The 18590-nt window shown below is 38.5% G+C and overlaps 1 protein-coding gene across 7 annotated transcripts in view; it reads left to right on the forward strand.

Annotated features, from left to right (window-relative positions):
• The window catches only part of arhgap24 (Rho GTPase activating protein 24), a 41531-nt gene continuing 22941 nt past the window's right edge, over positions 1-18590 (forward strand). For 2 of the 7 annotated variants that reach the window (XM_049020592.1, XM_049020598.1), the window contains exons 1-3: positions 1-272; positions 6993-7195; positions 13675-13762. In XM_049020592.1, coding sequence (XP_048876549.1) covers positions 6998-7195; positions 13675-13762 — 286 coding nt within the window. In that variant the 5' untranslated portion in view covers positions 1-272; positions 6993-6997. Of the gene's footprint in view, positions 273-2497; positions 2663-6730; positions 6860-6992; positions 7196-13674; positions 13763-18590 lie in introns of those variants that run through there. The other 5 variants (XM_049020593.1, XM_049020594.1, XM_049020595.1 and 2 more) reach the window with 5 other exon arrangements.

The following is an 18590-nucleotide window of genomic DNA, read 5'->3' on the forward strand; positions in this document are numbered from 1 at the left end:
AACCCCCCAGTCTACAGATGGTCTGACCAGTCAAGAGAAAGGTTTATGACAGCCTGTGTCGACGCCAGACTGCAGTCCCAAACAAAAGCAGCTGAACAGCTACATGGAGGTGACAAAGGCCACATCTCACGTGGAGTGCAGCCTCTTTACTGTGGATTATTACTTCTGCTTTGAGTGAAGGGGCAGTGGATAGATTGATACTGTAGATCACACATTCATAACCTTATTTCACACCAACTTTGACTACTGGAGCACCAGGACAGATCTTAAGGGTAGGTACACAGATGCCGTTTTGTGATAGTGTGTGTGTGTGTGTGTGTGTGCGCGTGTGCGCTCTGATGTGGAAATGTAGAGGTCACATTTCTTAAAACAAATTGTGTTTCTCCCAATACAACTGATATAAGCCGTCATCCTTGAGACATGTTATGAACTTGTTCAGTCAAATTATTTTTTAACTTTTGGCTCAGTTGCAGTACATTTTCTCATCATCTGCCTCGCATTATTGTGTAAACATTTGCATGCCCCTTTTAATTAGACTGACTGTCAGCTGCAGCTGAGTCAACTGATGTTAGTCTCATTTCTGTAGATACACATTCTGCGTTTAGTCTGTTGAGAGCAAATTTCCTCTGCTACTTCAGTTCTGCTATTTGACAGCGTTTAAATCTTTATGTTACAAACATAATAATTCTTAGCTGGCTTATATGACATGATTTTGAATAGATTATCTCATACAAGAAACATGTTTCCTCAAGTGTTAATTACTCAAATTTCTTGCTATTCAAGAACTAAAATGTGGATTTTTTTTTAATCGTTAATTCTAAATTCTTCCCTGACTGACTTCTGGAAGCATCACCGATCTTAATATCGGGGCAGATTTGAGTAATTCCATGTCTAAACATCTGTTGCACGTTAAAGTTTTAATGCCTAGGAAAGAGTTTTGCAATGGCTGTAACAACTCATTGTCGAGATGATTGACTCCATCCTACTTGTTGCTTGTCTTCCTGTTTCACCTTCGATTTTTAAACGTCATTTCCAAGAAGAACAAATCGAAATTGCTAATCATATTCTACATCTACATATTGTTTATAGTTAAATGTTTTCACAGAGCAATACACTCTAAAATTTCCATAATTGGCAATAATGATTCAGTTTGATGAGCATCAATTAACCGTGAATCATTCTTTTTAAGTTTAGCTGAAGGCATCACTAATGGCTGCATGATCACTTACCACCTAATACATAATGCTTATTATTTCCAGTGTGGATGCAGTTGCTACTGTACCAGTAGCTTTTGGCAAAGTTTTGACTCCTATATATTCTGTTAAATGAGAGTTTCAGGCAAGGGACATCTCTATCGAAAATGAGAAGAGCTGCAATGGCCAGCAAAATGTGTGCATCACTTATCTTTTCATTGTAACTGGATAGTGAAAAGTGTTAAGAGCAAAAATAGTTTTCTTGTAATCAAGATAAGGTTTTGATCAATATTACACAAAGGTAAGTTTATGAGAAAAGTTTCTTTTGCTGGCAGTGATGTTAATAATTGCTTCATGGGAATTTGCTGTCTTGCTAATGGCAATAATTCTGACTCACGTCAAGCAGATAGATAGAGCAGATGGCACACTGGCCTCCCACATGTCTACAGGAGACTCTCAGTCTTGACCTGTGAATATCCCGTTAATTACTGCAGTGCAGTAAGCCAGAGCCACTGCTTGTTTATGAATAGATGCTCCCGATATGACAACAATCATCAAAGAATCGAACTGTTTGAATTTAACGATCATCATGCCAACAATATATTTTTAGGGGTTTCATTTTTTCAGTATATCAATTTTCAAATCAAGCATAATTTTGTATTTCTTTCAAATAAAATACATAGTACATAGTATTACAGTATCAAACATATTTGTTGGGGCTAAGCCATGTTTGTTGAGCCTAATTTGTATTTGGAATTCTGATTCGATCCAACACTACCTGTGTCAAACAGACGTTACAGGTTGCGTTTGTATGTACATGACACACAACTGGTTTAAACCAGATCTTAAATAAACTTTAAATTAACAGAGAACATCTCAGGAACATGATGGATTTTTTTTTCCTGCTATATCTGAGAGGAGGAAGTGAATAACAATGAATGATTTTAGAATACGCCTTTTTCTTGTTTTCACATTTCCCCATGCAGCATTATGCTGTATATTTATAGAACTTGCTGAGATCAGGCTTGACTAGTAGTAATCCAAGATGGAAAGTGAATAAATAGACAGCTGTACTGGGTTAGTGCGAGGGAACAAACCTTAGAACACCTCCCGCGACAAGTCTGTTTTTCGTAATCTTCCAGTGAGGGCCCTGCGACGTTTGACGGATCCTGTCAGACGTTCTTGTGTCCCCTTTATGACCTCACTATAGGCGCTCATTTCCACAGAGGGAAACGCCCACACCTTGCACTCCAGTGTCATTTCAGCACGAACCCTCAATCTTGGCTTGTGTTCCTGTCAGGTTTTGAATTGCGATGCATGTTATATTTGTCTGAGCATTTAGACATCCCACCGTGGAAAGACATGGAGAAACTGAAATGTTACTAGTTCCTGAACTAAAGGCTGCTGCTAAAATCAATATGCTGATACTATCACTGGCCTTTATTGAGTCTTCCTGGCGTTTATTCATTGTGAGTATCTGGGTTTACAGTATGCTATTCTCCTGCTGTTTGACCATTGCCTTTCTAGCTGACAGCATTTTCTCCAAAGTCTCTCTCTAATGTTTGACATTGTCAAGGAGATCAGTCTTAGCTTGCCGCTATTTCTGCGCTGTTTGAATATGGTGGCATCACTTAAACAAAGAATCTTTGACTTGCTTTGTACATATAGTCCATCAGAAACAATGTACAATGGAACCTCATTGACAAAAGTTCTTCTAAATGCATTAGATGAATTTTTAGTTATTTCGCTGTATAAATCTCCTTGCTCCAGCTTTCATTCATTGGCTTTAAGGGTTTAAAGGTATCTTAGTTACCTAAGGTTGTATTAAAGATACTATATCATTCTACTACTTCTGACTCTCATACTCATTAACGATTGTTGATGGCTTCTATTCTTGGATGCAGTTGAAGTATCACTAATATTAATGCTTCATGTGTAAGAAAGATTTCATATATATATTTTAACTTAATTACTTAGTCTGAAGTATAAATATTTATGGTGGAATGACCTGTGAGAGGAAGTTTGAATCAAATCAGCCTGCCTGAATTTTTATTACTAGTTTTTACTCTGAGCTGGTATCCGTTTTGTTAAAGGAGCCTCTAGGAGAAAAAAAAGGCAGAAAAAGATAGTTGATGTGTTGAAATAACGAACAATGCAATGACCATTCGTGTAATGAATGGATTTTGTATTTTATGCATGAAGTTCCACTGCCACAGACGCTTGGAGTGAACAGACAGAAAGGCAGATGGCTGAGCTTTCTGGAAATGAAAAACGCTTCATGTTCAAAATACCCAAGAGAATAATTAATAGGGTTTGCATGCTGCATCTGACAGTGGATTTAAGAGTTTGTTATCTTGCCAGGTGTTCAGAGGCTTCACAGAATAAAAAAAAAAGACTTTAAGATTTTGAAAAGATGCCTCTTATACAGTTTTCAGCTTCCTACTCATAGAATTTGATCTTGTCTTTTTAGGAATATAACTTTCTGACTGCATTTTGCCAAATCTATGTGGCATCTATATGGAAAGCACAGTGGTATCACAACCCTGGGGGATCTATTCCTGCCATTTATTTTGTTTGTGGGGTTTTCAGTCTAAAAACACACACAGTTTAAGTGAATTCATGTGCCTTAATAAGCTCTGTTGGTGACTGGGAGCTGGGGCACAGTAGGGGTGTGGGTACCTTGGCAGATTCTGGGGGCCCAGCACTTTACAGGGGCCTTTGAATACACAAATCCTAGCTATGCCCCTGAGTGGGAGTGTGTGAAATGGGCTGACATGTTGCTCTGGGGGTCCCCTGCCACATGCTCCATGCTTCCCACATTGGCTACAGGTTAACTGTGACCTTGCGCTAGACAAGTGATTATGAAAAATTAATGGACTGTGGCAGCGAAAGCCAGTGACATGTACAGTGAGATGATTTTGTTCAGGTCTCGCTTTCCCCTCGATTGCATGCGAAACCAAAATGCAAGTGAACGCTGGAATTCGGTGGTTCGTAATGTAATAATGTTCTGCTGTTTATTTAATTCGATGCCACATCCTCGTCTTTCTCACCTTAATACTTTGACGATAATTGTGCTCGTCTCCATATGTCTGTTTTCTTTCTATTTTATAGTCTGTTTTATAGGTCTTAAAGAAGTCTTTTTTTCTCAAATGTACTAAAGTTTAACGTCAAACAACTGTGAAAGCCATGTTCCAATCGAAGTCTTAGTAAAAATGAATAACATCGCTAAGTGTAGTGCAGCCCGCATTGATTATTATATTTTCTGGGCAACAGGTCACCATGCTGAGTTTCTTCCCCATATGTGTAACAAAATAAAGCCATTGAATTCCTTTTTTTTGTTGAAATCTCTGAGGAATACATTGCTTCCTGTTTATAAACTCGTGGTTCATGTGAAAACTTTAGACTTGCGTGTTTCCCTTAATGCATATTTATGGTCACTATCATCTTTTCCCACTGACCCTGTAACTGTGACTCTGTAAGTTATATCCTGTATGAAACCAAAAAAACAAAAACAGACTTTCAGAACTTAGACCTCTGTATAAGAAATTGAATTTATAAATGTAGGATTGCATTTTGACAGTAATCGTGACATTTTGAACTCTGCAATCTTCACCATAGCAGGCATATTGAAATGTTGCAGCAAGCTACTTCATAGATATATTTTGTCTGTTCGGTAGTTGCATCCTTGAAGAGTCGGATGATATTTGTGTTAAAGTGTTAGCTTGTGTTCACTAAAGAACAATATCTTTTCAGTAATGGCACGATACGCGACTAGCAAAAAGCATCGTTGACTGCCAGACAGCAGGAATAACTCAGGGTCTGGCAGGAAGATGGGGTCCTGTTCTTCATGGGCTGCCTCTACTGTACATGCTCCAGGGTATTAGCACATGCGTCATGATCCATATGGGCAGATGCCTACAGAGATGTGCATACACCTGAAATAGCACTTACTGTAGGCTGACTACCAAAAGTGAATATGTGACCCGTCGCCACGAAATGAGTCTTAAGTCGCACTGGTAGAACTGCACCCATAAGACTCATTTCGTGGTGATGGGTCACACACCGTATTGGTGTGTTCACAGACATTCTGTTGTGCATATACCTGAAATAGCACTTAGGCTAGCTACCAAAAGTGGATATTGGTGTCTTCACAGACATTCTGTTGTTTAGCATGTAACTGCAAAGAACTAATTTGGTTATAGGCTGATCTTGTTCGGAGTCTGCACCAGCCATGTGCTGCCTGGGTTTTCCGCAGGTCTCCTGTGACCTTGAACAGGACACGTTGTTCAGAAATGGACGGAGTGGATGGATGGTTATAGGGTTATCTCGTGCAGGGTGTACACCAGCCTCGTACTGCTCATGATAGGCTCCAGACCCCATCCTATTTGTGTTTGTGTGTAACTTGAGTTTTGTGCATATTTTTACTAGGTGTGTTTGAATACTGAGTCTGCCCTGCGGTTGGTGTTTGTGTTTGTGTTGTTTTGCATGTTTCCCCGTGTCACGTGGGTTTCTTCTGGGTACTTTGCTGTCCTCTAGCAAAGATAGGCAATTAGGCAAATTAACATCTCGAATGTCGCCCGTAGTGTGTATGTCTGCACGTGTGCATGTTCTCTGCCCTGAGAGACCGCACTGGATGAGCGGGGATATTCTCTCAGATTCTCTGAAGGGGGGAGACTAATAACCCACAGTCAGGCACTTGTTCAGGGAAAGATTCCAACAAGAATGAAAGCACATCTGGAGCTCATCTGCGTTTGAAAGCCAGTGACAAAAAGGCAGCTCAGCTTATGACAACGTGGCGATGTGAGAGCTTCGGCTACGAACATGTCTGTGTCGCGGGTTATTTGAGCACAGCGAAAGACATAGAAGAATGAGAAGCTAAAATCCTCTTTACAGAACATTTTCCAGTGCTCTTCCTTTTTTTTCTCCCATGTCTGACAATGCAGTAATTCATGCGGGCAAAGTTAGTAGAGGACAGTGGTAATTTTGGAAAAATACACGTCTATTGAAAAGAAGAAGATTCTCACAAAGAAGTCTGGTAAAAAACTAATGGGTCAAACTAGCATAATATTACCTAACATGTACTTTATAACTCCTTTGAAACATATATGACATACCAATGGAAAACCCAAGGTAAAAAGTGAAAATAAAATGCTTTTTGCAAAAGCGCAAAAGCTCAGGGCAAAAAAAAACTTCACGTTTTCCTCGAGTAACGCTTACCGTATTGCTTGCCTCTTTATAGTAAATAACTGTGTCTGCATATTCTGGGAGAATGCATTAGCATTTACTGCAACTAAAATTAATTTTATAATTTCACCATGTACTGATTTCCAATGAGTGAATTATACAATGACATTAAATGAAAATGCTGGGGACGACTTGCAGCTACAGTACCTACAGTTTTCAGTAAAGATGAAAAAAGTTTGGATGTCCCTCACATTTTACCCACGAATTCCTCCCACACACATTTCTATCCCAGGCTTCCAGTCCCAAGAGAGGCCAACTATGCATTTTACAACCCGTAGCATATTTGTTTATCTGGAAAGAGGCAAATGCACACTTTGCCACATGCAAAGCGGTCCTGTGTCAGATGGATCTAAGTTGTTTCTTTATTCAAAGTGTGCCAAAGAGTTGCCTATTCAGTGCGTGCTGTGAAAGCAGAATGTAAGGTCAGTCACACCGTTGTGGTGTATGGAAATAAAATATGTGAGTGGAATCCACATGTTAGCGAATTCCACTTAAAAAACCTGGTATAGCTATTAGCAATAAAAAGGTGATGTTTTCGGTTCATCTTCTCTTTAGCAGACATGTCTCTTGGGCAGAAGATGGAAGAACAAGTGGATTCCAGCAGCAGTCCACAGCATGGACACAGTGGGCAGCGTGTCATCAGGTGTGGGTGGCTGAGGAAGCAAGGAGGGTTTGTGAAGACCTGGCACACGCGATGGTTTGTCCTGAAGGGGGATCAGCTCTATTATTACAAAGACGAGGATGAAACAAAGGCCCTGGTGAGTACTTATTTCATTATTTTTCATTTTTTTAGTTGTATTTTTTGTAACAGTTTTCATTTAGAAAGTTTTTCATTTTTTGTCATTTTTTGTCAAAATTGCTATTTTGTCATTTTGTGAAAATGACTGTTATTTTGAGTTTTTGTAATGTGTTTTTACTTGTTTGACAATTGTATACGTCAAGAGTTTTTTTTTAAACACAGCTCAGTAATTTTAGATTTAGAATTAAAATTAGATTTCAAAAAAATATATATATAAACAGATGATAGAAGCCATTATTTACGAATCCAACGCAAGAGCTTAAAAACTGGTTCGGCGAAATGTTTTGCATGAAATATCACCCATAATATAGATTAACCATTACTGGCTACTCAGCAGTCATGTTTCAGGTATAAACACCTTTCTAAGTAAAACACGGTGTACATTTCATATATGCTGATACAGCTTATATACATTTCATCAACCAACATTAGTAAAAATCTACTGTTAAGACAGAGTTAGCAAAAGGGAATGAACTCAAACTGTCCAGGCAACAGTGCCTTGTGAAATTTTGCTTGCTGAAATATTTCACTTCTTAATTGAAGATGTGATGTAAATTTCATGCTACATTGCACTCATAATTGGTGGTCCTTGCTGTGTGTCACACAGGGCCAGCCCTGAGCCTAAATGTAAGTAGCAATTGGATTGGCTATTGGCAAAACCATTCATTTCAGAAAATAATTTGTATGTTGTACAATTTAGCGGGGCCAGTCTCAGAGGGCCCCAAACAGTTTTGCAGTGTTACAAACCTCTAGAGCGGGCATGCGATACAGTATTAGCATTTTATCCTGGAATCTTGTTAACTTCCTTTTTGGAAAAAAGGATAGAGTATCCATTTCTGTCCAGCACAGAAGACAAAGGAAGGAGGGCGAGTGAGGTATTCTGTGACTGGTTCAGATTTTTTTGAAGATTGCAAGAATAATAAATTATGCTCTCGGCAGAAGCTCAGTTATAGCTGTAACTACAAATGAAAATGGGAAACAGATACAATATTGATCATTCATTCTATTTTATAAATTGTATGCTGTATACATTTATATGTTTGCATTTATTTATTCATATGAAATTTCTAGCTTATCAATATAATTTTCCCTGCCTCGTGCCCATTGCTTCCGGGATAGGCTCCGGACCCCCCGCGACCCAGTAGGATAAGCGGTTTGGAAAATGGATGGATGGGTGGATCAGTATCATTTTAAATTTTGTTGAGATCTAAACGTCCCTGAAGAGGATAGATTACTGTAAGGTTATTGTTCTGTTTCCAGACATGCGAGGGCTGAAACTGCCAAACCTGAAAGTGGGTGGTGGGTGTGGACAGCGGCCCTTGCCAAATAATACATTTGTTGTTCCTTTCACTGGTGAAGGAAAGCTTTACATATTTTCAAAATTGATTATTCTATTGTTCCGGGTGCCCAAAAACATGCCGTTTTAAGGAACTGCATGTTGCTTAATTAGTTCCTTTTCCGAAATAACAAAATAGCAAAATGTCCCTTTATTATCGAAAATTTTCTACTGTTGACTATTTGTTATGTAAGCGTTGGGACAGAGTTAAACTGAGTGACAGGCATTTACTTCATGTTTCTGTGAGCTTACACCAAGAATCAAAGGCAAACTGTTAACGTGAGCTGATCGTTCTGTGTGGTTGTGTGTAGTTGTGGTAGTGCTCTGCAATGCAGTTATAATCTGTATGTATCCATGCTTTGTTAGTAGAATTAGTGGATTACAAAAAAATGAGCAATGTCTTTTGGGTCCCTTAATGGAACAGTATAGCCATCATGAAGCAATTACTTTTGCTGTTGCACAATTACAGTTGGATTGAACTATATCACAATAGTGAGCAGACAGTAGACAGCTGCACCAGTCTGCCAGGTCAGAGTTCCCCCTTTCACCTGTGGTCCAAGGCAGAGAGGTTAACTCTACTGGAATGTATCATTAGGCAAGTATATCTGCAGTGATGCATTATTACCTACAAAAAGCCACAATCTACAGTTACAGTCAGATAATCACTCAAGTTGTGATAACTGGTATCTTTTTACAGTTGCCAATGTCTCTTTTTTAAAAGTTATCAATGTAGAACATATTATTCATTTTTAGGGGATAAATAAAATCTAATATTCTTATATTCTGGGCATAAAATATCGGATGCTATTGGAAGTATAACTGCTGGGTTTTCTGTATTACGTCTGCATCATTGAACGAAAGCTTTTCAGAGCCCTGGGCATTATTTCACTGTCACCAGGGGGAGTTTCGTTTGTGCAGTGAGTTCTGCTGCTTTGGGCAATGTGTGGAATGTGAGGAATGTATGCTGGTGGTTAGAGGTCAGATTATGTGCGAGGGGACACGTGTGGGCATGGCGATGGCGTAGAGCGTGCGTGTTCTTACGCACCCAGCCCGCACAGATCAGCAGCCCCACAACAGTAATGCCTGTATGGTGGAATGATCTGCATACGAGTATTAATGCACACAGTGTGACATGTTACAGTGTATATAACGAACACTTGTTTGGTAAGGCGTGATTTATACTACAGATTTTTAATATTGTGTTCAGTAGTTGACCATTACACCATGTCACCAGGGGCATAGGGACCGGGGGGTTGTGGGAAAATAGACCCCCCTCGATATTTAATTTGGCTTCATTTGACCCGTACAATAAATAGATCTTTATATTTTAGTTATTAAGTTGTGTCCCCTTAAATTTCAATGTGGCATTCTTGTCACAATAGGGAAAACAACGAATGGTGGAATTTCTCATAGATATTTCAGACTCTTGACGAAAACTAGGATTAGACTGTGACAGCTGAAAAAACTGGTGGCAAAAATAATTCCCACCTGTCCGCAGATAGGTTGTGCCACCCTGATCATGTGAACAATTGAACGTTGGACAGACTTTTTTTTTGCCCCATTTAAATGTCACCCCTTCAGTGGAATGTGGGATGTTCAAGGTCACGTGCAGCAGCAAACAGCATATGTGAGCGATTCGGAAAGGATCCGATATGGACCCCAAAGCAGGAACAAACACAGGAAATAAGAGAGAGAGGACAGTCCACCGAATATTACTTATGTCATTTGCTGCCATCTTTTTCCAGTGATTATTCTAGATATTATTATTCTAAATATTTTTGATGACTGCATGTCTTCAGTTCACTGTGCATGTATAGGAAGTACAGAACACATACACCCATGTGAGGACACATTATCGTACAGCTCAGACACGTCACTGCTCATGAACTGCATGTCTGTGAACTGTGAACCCAAACACAGAACCAGTACAAATGCGCAGAGATCCCAGAGGAAACCCAAACAAGCACAAACAGAGACCAACAAAGACACAGAGAATGTAGGAACACAAACACAATGGAAGATAAGAGGGAACTCGGGTGAAATGAGGGAAAGCACAGACACACACACACAAGAATTAATCTGAACAAGAATGCAAAAAAACTCAAAAAACATAGCTAGAGCCGAATTTGAAATGATAACACTGCTTTGAATTATCTGCAGATAATTGGTACGAGCTGAATCCTCATCTTAAAGCTGAACACGCTACCAGCGTCTCACTGTTAGCTTGCAGAAATCCATAACATTGTCTGACTTTTACAGAAAAGTCTATGGAGAATCTGTAAGAACAATCATTCGTAGCATGTTTCTGCATCCTCTAGCTGCAGTATCATCCTGAGACAGTATGGTGTTTGTATGGTGTTACACTGCAGACATGTAAAATAAGAATTTACTGACCTTAACAATGGATCGTTCTACTCATTTGGTAGATCTAAACATTTGACTTTTGACAGTATGTCATGTGCCCTGTAACTGGAAATTAAATTCTACAAACTACTTATGGATCAAAACCCGTTCTACTATTTTATTACTGGTTTCAATTTGTAATAGTAACTGTCCTACAAAATTACAATGAACTGTCTGAAGCAGACTTATTATTAAATTGTATTTCTTTGGTGGGTATTTTCTTCGGGGAATAAACCCAAAAGTAAAATAATCTAAAAATCGTAACAGTAAATAATGAAATTCAAGTTAAAAACAAGACCATGGCCACATACTGTAATATTGTAAAAAAAAAAAAAAATTAAGGGACTTTAGCACATGCTATAATATAAAGTGTCGTATATTTTTGAGAAAATTGGGCCACCCAGTGGGTAAGGCCTTCGCTAAAGAGCACCATGGTGAAATCACCCTGTGAGTGTGAGCTTTAGACTGGTGACCATCTGACCGTGAGCACAACATCTCCCCGCTCTGAGCCACACACTGTTATTCTTTTCCTAAGCAGTGAAAACCTTGACACTTCCGTCTTCTCATGACATAAAATGAGTAGATGTGTTTGTAGATTCACTATTCCTTTAATCCCAGCAGAATGATGTACTGCGTTCCTCTGTGTATCGCATAACTGGTGTAGTACAGGTACCGCATCGGAATAAATAGATATGTAAATAATAAATTGCAAACAAAAACCTTTGCAAATCCATGTACAAGCATGCAGTGCAAAATAGCACTAATGATATTTTAGTAAATAATCATTAGGCGGCAGCCAATGTGACACCCATTCCGTGCTTCAATAAATCACGTGTCATTTCAAGTGCATTTAACGTTCTGTTTACAAATACCTTGCAGGGTTGCCCACCTAAAAAGTTCAAATTGAAATAAATTTTCAGTAACAGAAGAGAAAAAAATTCCATATGTGTAACAGGCATGTAGCCAAACACTTTACAGAGATGTTCCACTGAATTCGTGTTGTAAACAGCAACGTCACGCTCCGCCAGGAACTTCATCAGTTGATTCTTATTGGATAGACATCAGCAGACCCAGAGAAACTGAAAGTCACTGACCAGCTACAAGTTCAAACAAGTGTTTATGGCAGAAGGATCTTATGTTAGAAGAATCTGGTTCAGTTATCCAGCACTTCTAATTAACTTTGTAGATATGGTCTTCAATTCAGCAGCTGTTATATATATAAAAGCAAAACCTCAGTTTATGCAGATGACAATGCTAAGGCATAATTAAAGGTAACTGCACTTTATTTAGTTTTCATCCAAGTTGCTTAATCATCCTTTAGAGATGAAAGTCATATAATTTTGAAGGACTATTTGAAGCCCAGATGCTTAAGCTTCGCTGATATACATCCATATTCCAGCTGTTAATTCTGAACTAGGTTGCGCAGGGGCTGGGCCCCAATCCCCCTGGCACCAGAGGGCACAAGAAGGGATTAACCTGGTCAGGATTCCAGTCCATCACAGGACACACACACAATCATACACTGAGACGCCAGTTAGCCTGAGTGCATGTCTTTGGACTGTTGGAGGGAACCCACATGGTGCAGAGACCATATGAAAACAGCACAGGCATGCAGGGGCACAGCGACAAGACAGGCAGGGCAGGCAGTAGCCTGAAGCCCCCCGCCAACCCCCATGTTATACATCGTTTTATTCAACGCTTATTGAAGAAGCAACGTCAGCTCTATGAGTTACCCTTACTCACATAGGTATCGCTTCCTTTACCACGTTTTACGGTAATGATTTAAAGGTCCATTTTCACAGCAGGAATTCACTTTGAAAGGTACTGTAATTGCACAATGGAACAGCTCACAAAAGTGCATGTAGTACAGCATGCATTGAAACATACTTGTTTGATAGGGATGCAGTGTTTTAATGTTGGCTTAATTGCTATCAGTAATCATATTTACAAAAATTGTGCCTTTACATTACACTCTGCACAATTTAAGCATTGTAATAGAAGACAGGCCCTAGCATTTCCTTGTTTAGTTCTTGGGTCCTATAATAAATAATAATTCATGTTATCGTTATGTAATTTTGCCATCATTCGCTGCTCAGCCATTGACCCCAAATTTTCCCATACGGTTTCTATACAATACATTTTTGCTTTTTGGGCCTTGAGCATTGAGTGACTGGTCAGTATGAGGGAGAATGATCAGCAACACAGTTTGTTGGGGCATTACAGCCCAGTTCTGTAGAAACCGTAGCACAAAAGCGGACATGTAAAGATCATATAACTTCAGCCGACTGTATTGTATTAATTAATAGTGATAGAGTTAATAGAGCTTTGAAACATGCTGATGCTATGATTATTTAGAGCAGGACCACAAAGAATAATCTCTTACCTACTTTTTCATCTTTTATAAGCACTTAGTCCTTTAGACAACCTGATTAGCACAACTGGCTTTAACATATAATTAAGTATCCACAAATTTTCTCTGGTTTCCCTGCTTTTCAACCAACAAACAAGCCGTTATGTTTTATCTCTGCACACATGTTGCCATTTTACCGAAATATTGCACTTCCACCTGTAATTAGGAACTGAGCTGAAACTACAGCATAAGACTGTTAACGTATTTCGATAACTTACTGCAAGACATTGCGTTCTGTTATATTTTATGATTGTTGTGTCTTGATTTTTATTTATTTATTTTTTTACAGGGGACAATCGTTTTGCATGGCAACAGAGTCACGGAACATCCAAACAATGGCGATGAGGCAGGAAAATTCCTTTTTGAAGTGGTACCAGGTAGGAAGCAAAGTCTAAGGTCTAAAGTGCTTGTTCCTTCCATATCGATGTTTTCTGGAATTGATTAAATAATCCTATAGATGTTTCCAATCCACAACAATCCCCATATCGCAGGTACATGTCATCTGTAATTCATTGTCTGAAAAGGTTTCCTGTTGTTCTAACTATCCGTACATTTACAGGATGTTTAGGAAATTGCATTTTTATAATAACACTGTTAATAGCATTGAATTACAAATATTACATTCTCACAGACTGATATACATGCAAACAGCAGATAATCAGTAACTATCAACCCACTGGGTGACCTAGACGGCCTTTTGTAATGTCTCATTCATAGTCAGGATTTGATTCTAGGTGTTCATGCTTTCGTTTGCTCAATCTTCATAATAGATACAGAGGCACTGCTAAGAATGAATGTGCATAACAAACAAACAAACAAAGACATATTTTACAATTCAGCTGTCGTTTTGTCATTTTGGTTTGACCGCATTTATAAGCTCAGATGGATTAAGATGCCCAGACCTCGAGTGTGAAGAGGAATTTTGTACTGGCCATGAAACTCATACTGTAATAACACAGGGAAATTGCAGTGAAGACATTTTCCAGTTCTAAAATGGATGCACTGGATTTTTTTTATTTAATCAACCAGTTATTCATAGAAATGTTTACAATAATTTGCAGAAGAATTTACAGAGTATAACACAATATAAAGATAGTATTTATCTCTTTTTTTTCTTGGCACTTTTGAGCATCCTGCTAGATTTTCAAATGAATATTTGTTGTATTTGTTGCAGTTTTCCTAATTTTTCAGTTTCGCCAGTTAATTTTTTGTATTTACATCTAATTTAAACATGATTTCTGTCTGAAGGAATAGTTTTATTTCACTCCTGAAGAATATGTGGAAATCATTTCAGCATAGCCCTCCCTATCAGCCTTTTTTTGCAATAAAATAATGAATGGTAGGTTATATTTCTGACTTTATTTGTGATTCCAGTTCCATCCCCTTGTTTTGGAAACTGGGAGAATCATTACTCCAGGCTGGATCAGATGAATATAGGCAACTTAAGAAAAGCGGGAATTGGTTTTCCCAGGAAAAGAAATGCTGGGAATGTGCGTCCGGATACTCGGTTTCAAAACAGATGGACAGCTGAGAAAGGAAGCTCAGCTGGTCTGCAGTTGTACTGTAGGCATGACCAAATGATCTGTTTTATACTAACATAATGCTCCCACTTTTTAAACACAAGATCTTTAGGTTTTTAGACAACTTATGAATAGTTGCATGCAGAATTGTACTTTCTGTGTAATTCCTTGCAGATACTTTGCTTATTGTTTGCCTTAAAATTGTTAACGGGCTAATTGAAGCCCACATCAGTCGACTTTCATGCTAACGTTTGCCCTGAAGTAATTTACACTGACAGTGATGTGTGTGCTTGTGTACAGTGGAATGATGGGAAAGGTCTATATGCACCATATATCCAGATGCATGTGTGTATGATTTTATACTGTATATAATATACTGAATGACAGTCAAGAAAACAAAACCAGTGTGGGATTCTCAATGGGAGAAACTGGCAACAGTAGCTGTTAAATGTTATACATCGTTTTATGTGATTAACAGAAATTTGACTAATTTGTTCTCCTAAAATATATGCTAAACATACAGTTTAAATATTACACTGGGACAGTAATTAGGATAATATGACAAATGCAGTCTTTTTACTGCAGTGTTTTTTGCAGTCATTTGAAAATACCAGCTTTAGTTCATGTCGAGACAAGAAAATTCCTTGAATGTTCTTCCATTGGTTATCTGAACCAGGCAGAACATATAATGTTTTCGTTTACAGATAAACCAAGTTTTTCTTTCTCTTTGTATATAAATATATTGTCATTTTGGCATTTAATATTTTAACTAGTAAATTTCCTAAAATAGAAGCAAATGCAGCTTCTTAAACTTATCTTGTATTGTAAATTATGGTCTTACCTTGCTGTCGGTGTCTATTTATCCTAAAATTACCGCAGATCTGTGCATTTCTTAGGCAGCAATAATGCAATAATGAACAGTTGACGATTTCATGTTAAATGAGACTTGTGAAAGGTTGTGGGAAAAAAAAATGTGCCGATGTATACTGCCAAGTCTAAATGGCGTTTGAAATAGATAGAGACTGGTCAGGTATATAAATATAAAAATTAAAAAGCACAGCATTGATAGAGACTGAAAACCAGATATACCAGAATAATTTCAACGAAAAACATGTAACAACTGTTTGTACCGTTTGTGGTGCATAACGCAGAATTAAGACAAGGGACAGGTGGAGAGGACTGGGCCCTCAGGCTCAGTGGGAAATGTTTTTCCGAAGTGATTCATTGATCCCCTTGGAATATCTGGCATATTTTTCGGAATGTGACACTGATTTTCCTTAAGGCATTAGCTGAATGGACTAAAATTAAGAAGACACATTACCCAAATATAATAGAAGGCATACGATACCTTATACACATAGTTTTCTTATTCAAGTACCGCATAATAATCTGCTTCAAAAACAAGAAATACTTCTGTTTTCTTATTGAACAGATTTTTTTTTCACAGCTAGGACTTGTATATACAATTATTTCACCTTTATGAGTGCTTTTAGTTTCTTTTTGTACTACTGTCATTGTCTTTTAGTCTTGTTTTGGTTTGTGTAATTTTATACAAACAGACGTGGCACTTAGGTAGAATACTGAGAGTCAGGGCACATTACCAAACTGATCTGTCCCCTTGTTTTAGTTAAATCATGGTCACGTTTTATTAATTTATTCCCATGATAAATTAAAACGTGACCTCATTATATATAATTTTTATCGTTACATCACCGGGTTGCCCTGTTAAATTGATTGTTTAAATAATAAATAGCTTTGAATGTCTACTCTTGGTTTTTGCATTGGGTTTCACCTGTGAAGACTGTATTTGTTGTTAAAATGGATAAAGCAAAGTGAAGAGCAGAGAGTCGTCTATAGAATAGAAGAAGCACAGGAGAAAAGTGAGCCATTTTGCAGACGCGAAAAGAGGAAAATCCAATCAGAGACAATGCACAAGTATCGGACATTGGCAATACAATGAAACCCCTGGAGTACTGAGCAGCAGAGGCGGAATGGATCAGACAAGGAAAGTGACAACAGCCAAAAAGAGAAACATTCGGAGAACATTCGGAAAACTCCAAAAAACGACAGCCGGTGACATCACTCACAACCTCCACAGAGCAGCCGCGGAGTTATCACAATCCACCTTTCAAAAGAGACTTTGAGAGCAAATGTACAGAGGTCTTACCACAAGATGCAAATCATTCGTCAGTGGTAGGAATTAGTGGCCAAATTTGAATTTAAGGTTTCTGGACTGATTAGACCAAGATTAACCTTCTACCAATATGATGGAAAGGCAAAAGCGTAATGGAAGAAATTACCTGCTCGAATCCAAAGCACACAAGCTCATCTGTGGGGCACGGTGGAGGTTGTCATGGCTTGCTTTTGGTATGGCTGTTCTTGGAACAGGCTCACTAATCTTTATTGATTAAGTCATTATGATAGCAGAAGAATGAATTCAGAAGTCGTCCGAAATATTTTATCTGCCAATTTACAGAAAAACGCATCTAAACTAATCTGAAGGAACTCCATCATACAGCAAGACAGCGATCCATAACGCATGGCCAACTCAACACAGGACTTCATCAGGGGGAAAAAATGGAAGGTTTTTAAACTGGTCAAGTCAATCACCAGACCGTAGCCCAGCTGAGCATGCATTTCACCTCCTGAGGAGGAGACTGAAAGGGGAAACCACCCGGAACAAACAAACAACAGAAAGAAATAATTTTGAGGGAGTTTGACCAGAGAATGAAGCATGAGCGGTGTTCAGTGTATGTGGGACCTTCAGGACATCTGGAAAAGCATCTCAGGAGGCCACCTCATGAAACTGGCATATAGGAGACAGTAGGGTCAGCCAGTCCCTGGAGCAATTGGGGTTAAAGGTCTTACTCAAGGGCCCAATGGTGGGATTATTCCACCAACCGCAGGGTATGAACCAGCAACCTTCTGGGTCCCAACCCATAGAACTGCCCCCACCAACATTTCTTATTTGTTTAATACCTTTTCGGTCAGTGCATAATTGCATTTTTGATAGTTTATGGTTCTGATATCTTTACAGTTATTCTAAAACATAGAGAATAGTAGAAATAAACATTTCTATGGCTGGGCGTGTCTAATATTTATGACTGCTAGTGTGTATTTGCTTATCTAATTATAAAATAGTATAATGGTGCATAGCATTTCTGAGCAAGGACCATTGAGGAATCTTTTATAAAAGTCCACTTTTATGCATGAGAAAGTTTTTCAAAATTATTATTCACTGAGGTATAAATTATGACTTGACCCATGGGTGCTCAGTGGTAGCACTATCTGAGGAATGACCTGCAATGGACTTGCATCCTGTCCATGCTGTCCCTGCTCTGCGTCTCAGGCCACCTAGGCTAGGTGTCAGGCCCTCCTGTGACCTTGCACTGGTTAAGCATTAGGAAGATGGATTTAAAATATTACATATCATACTCTTAATCAAGTCATATACACAACATGAAACATAATTGGTGTGAAACATTCCTTTCCCAAAAGCCATTTTTCACAATAGGATTCTCATCATCTTTTCCTCATGAGAAAAGAATGTTTGAAGCATTTTTTTTTAAACTCACAGATAGAAAGAAGCTCTTTCTTCTGTGCTATTTACTTCTATATTGATTGAGAAATAGCAGGTCTGAACGACCCACCAAATAAAGAGCCCAAAGAGAATGAAAGAACCAAG

This window comes from Brienomyrus brachyistius, chromosome 7, assembly GCF_023856365.1.
Source record: "Brienomyrus brachyistius isolate T26 chromosome 7, BBRACH_0.4, whole genome shotgun sequence".
Classification (NCBI taxonomy): Eukaryota; Metazoa; Chordata; class Actinopteri; order Osteoglossiformes; family Mormyridae; genus Brienomyrus; species Brienomyrus brachyistius.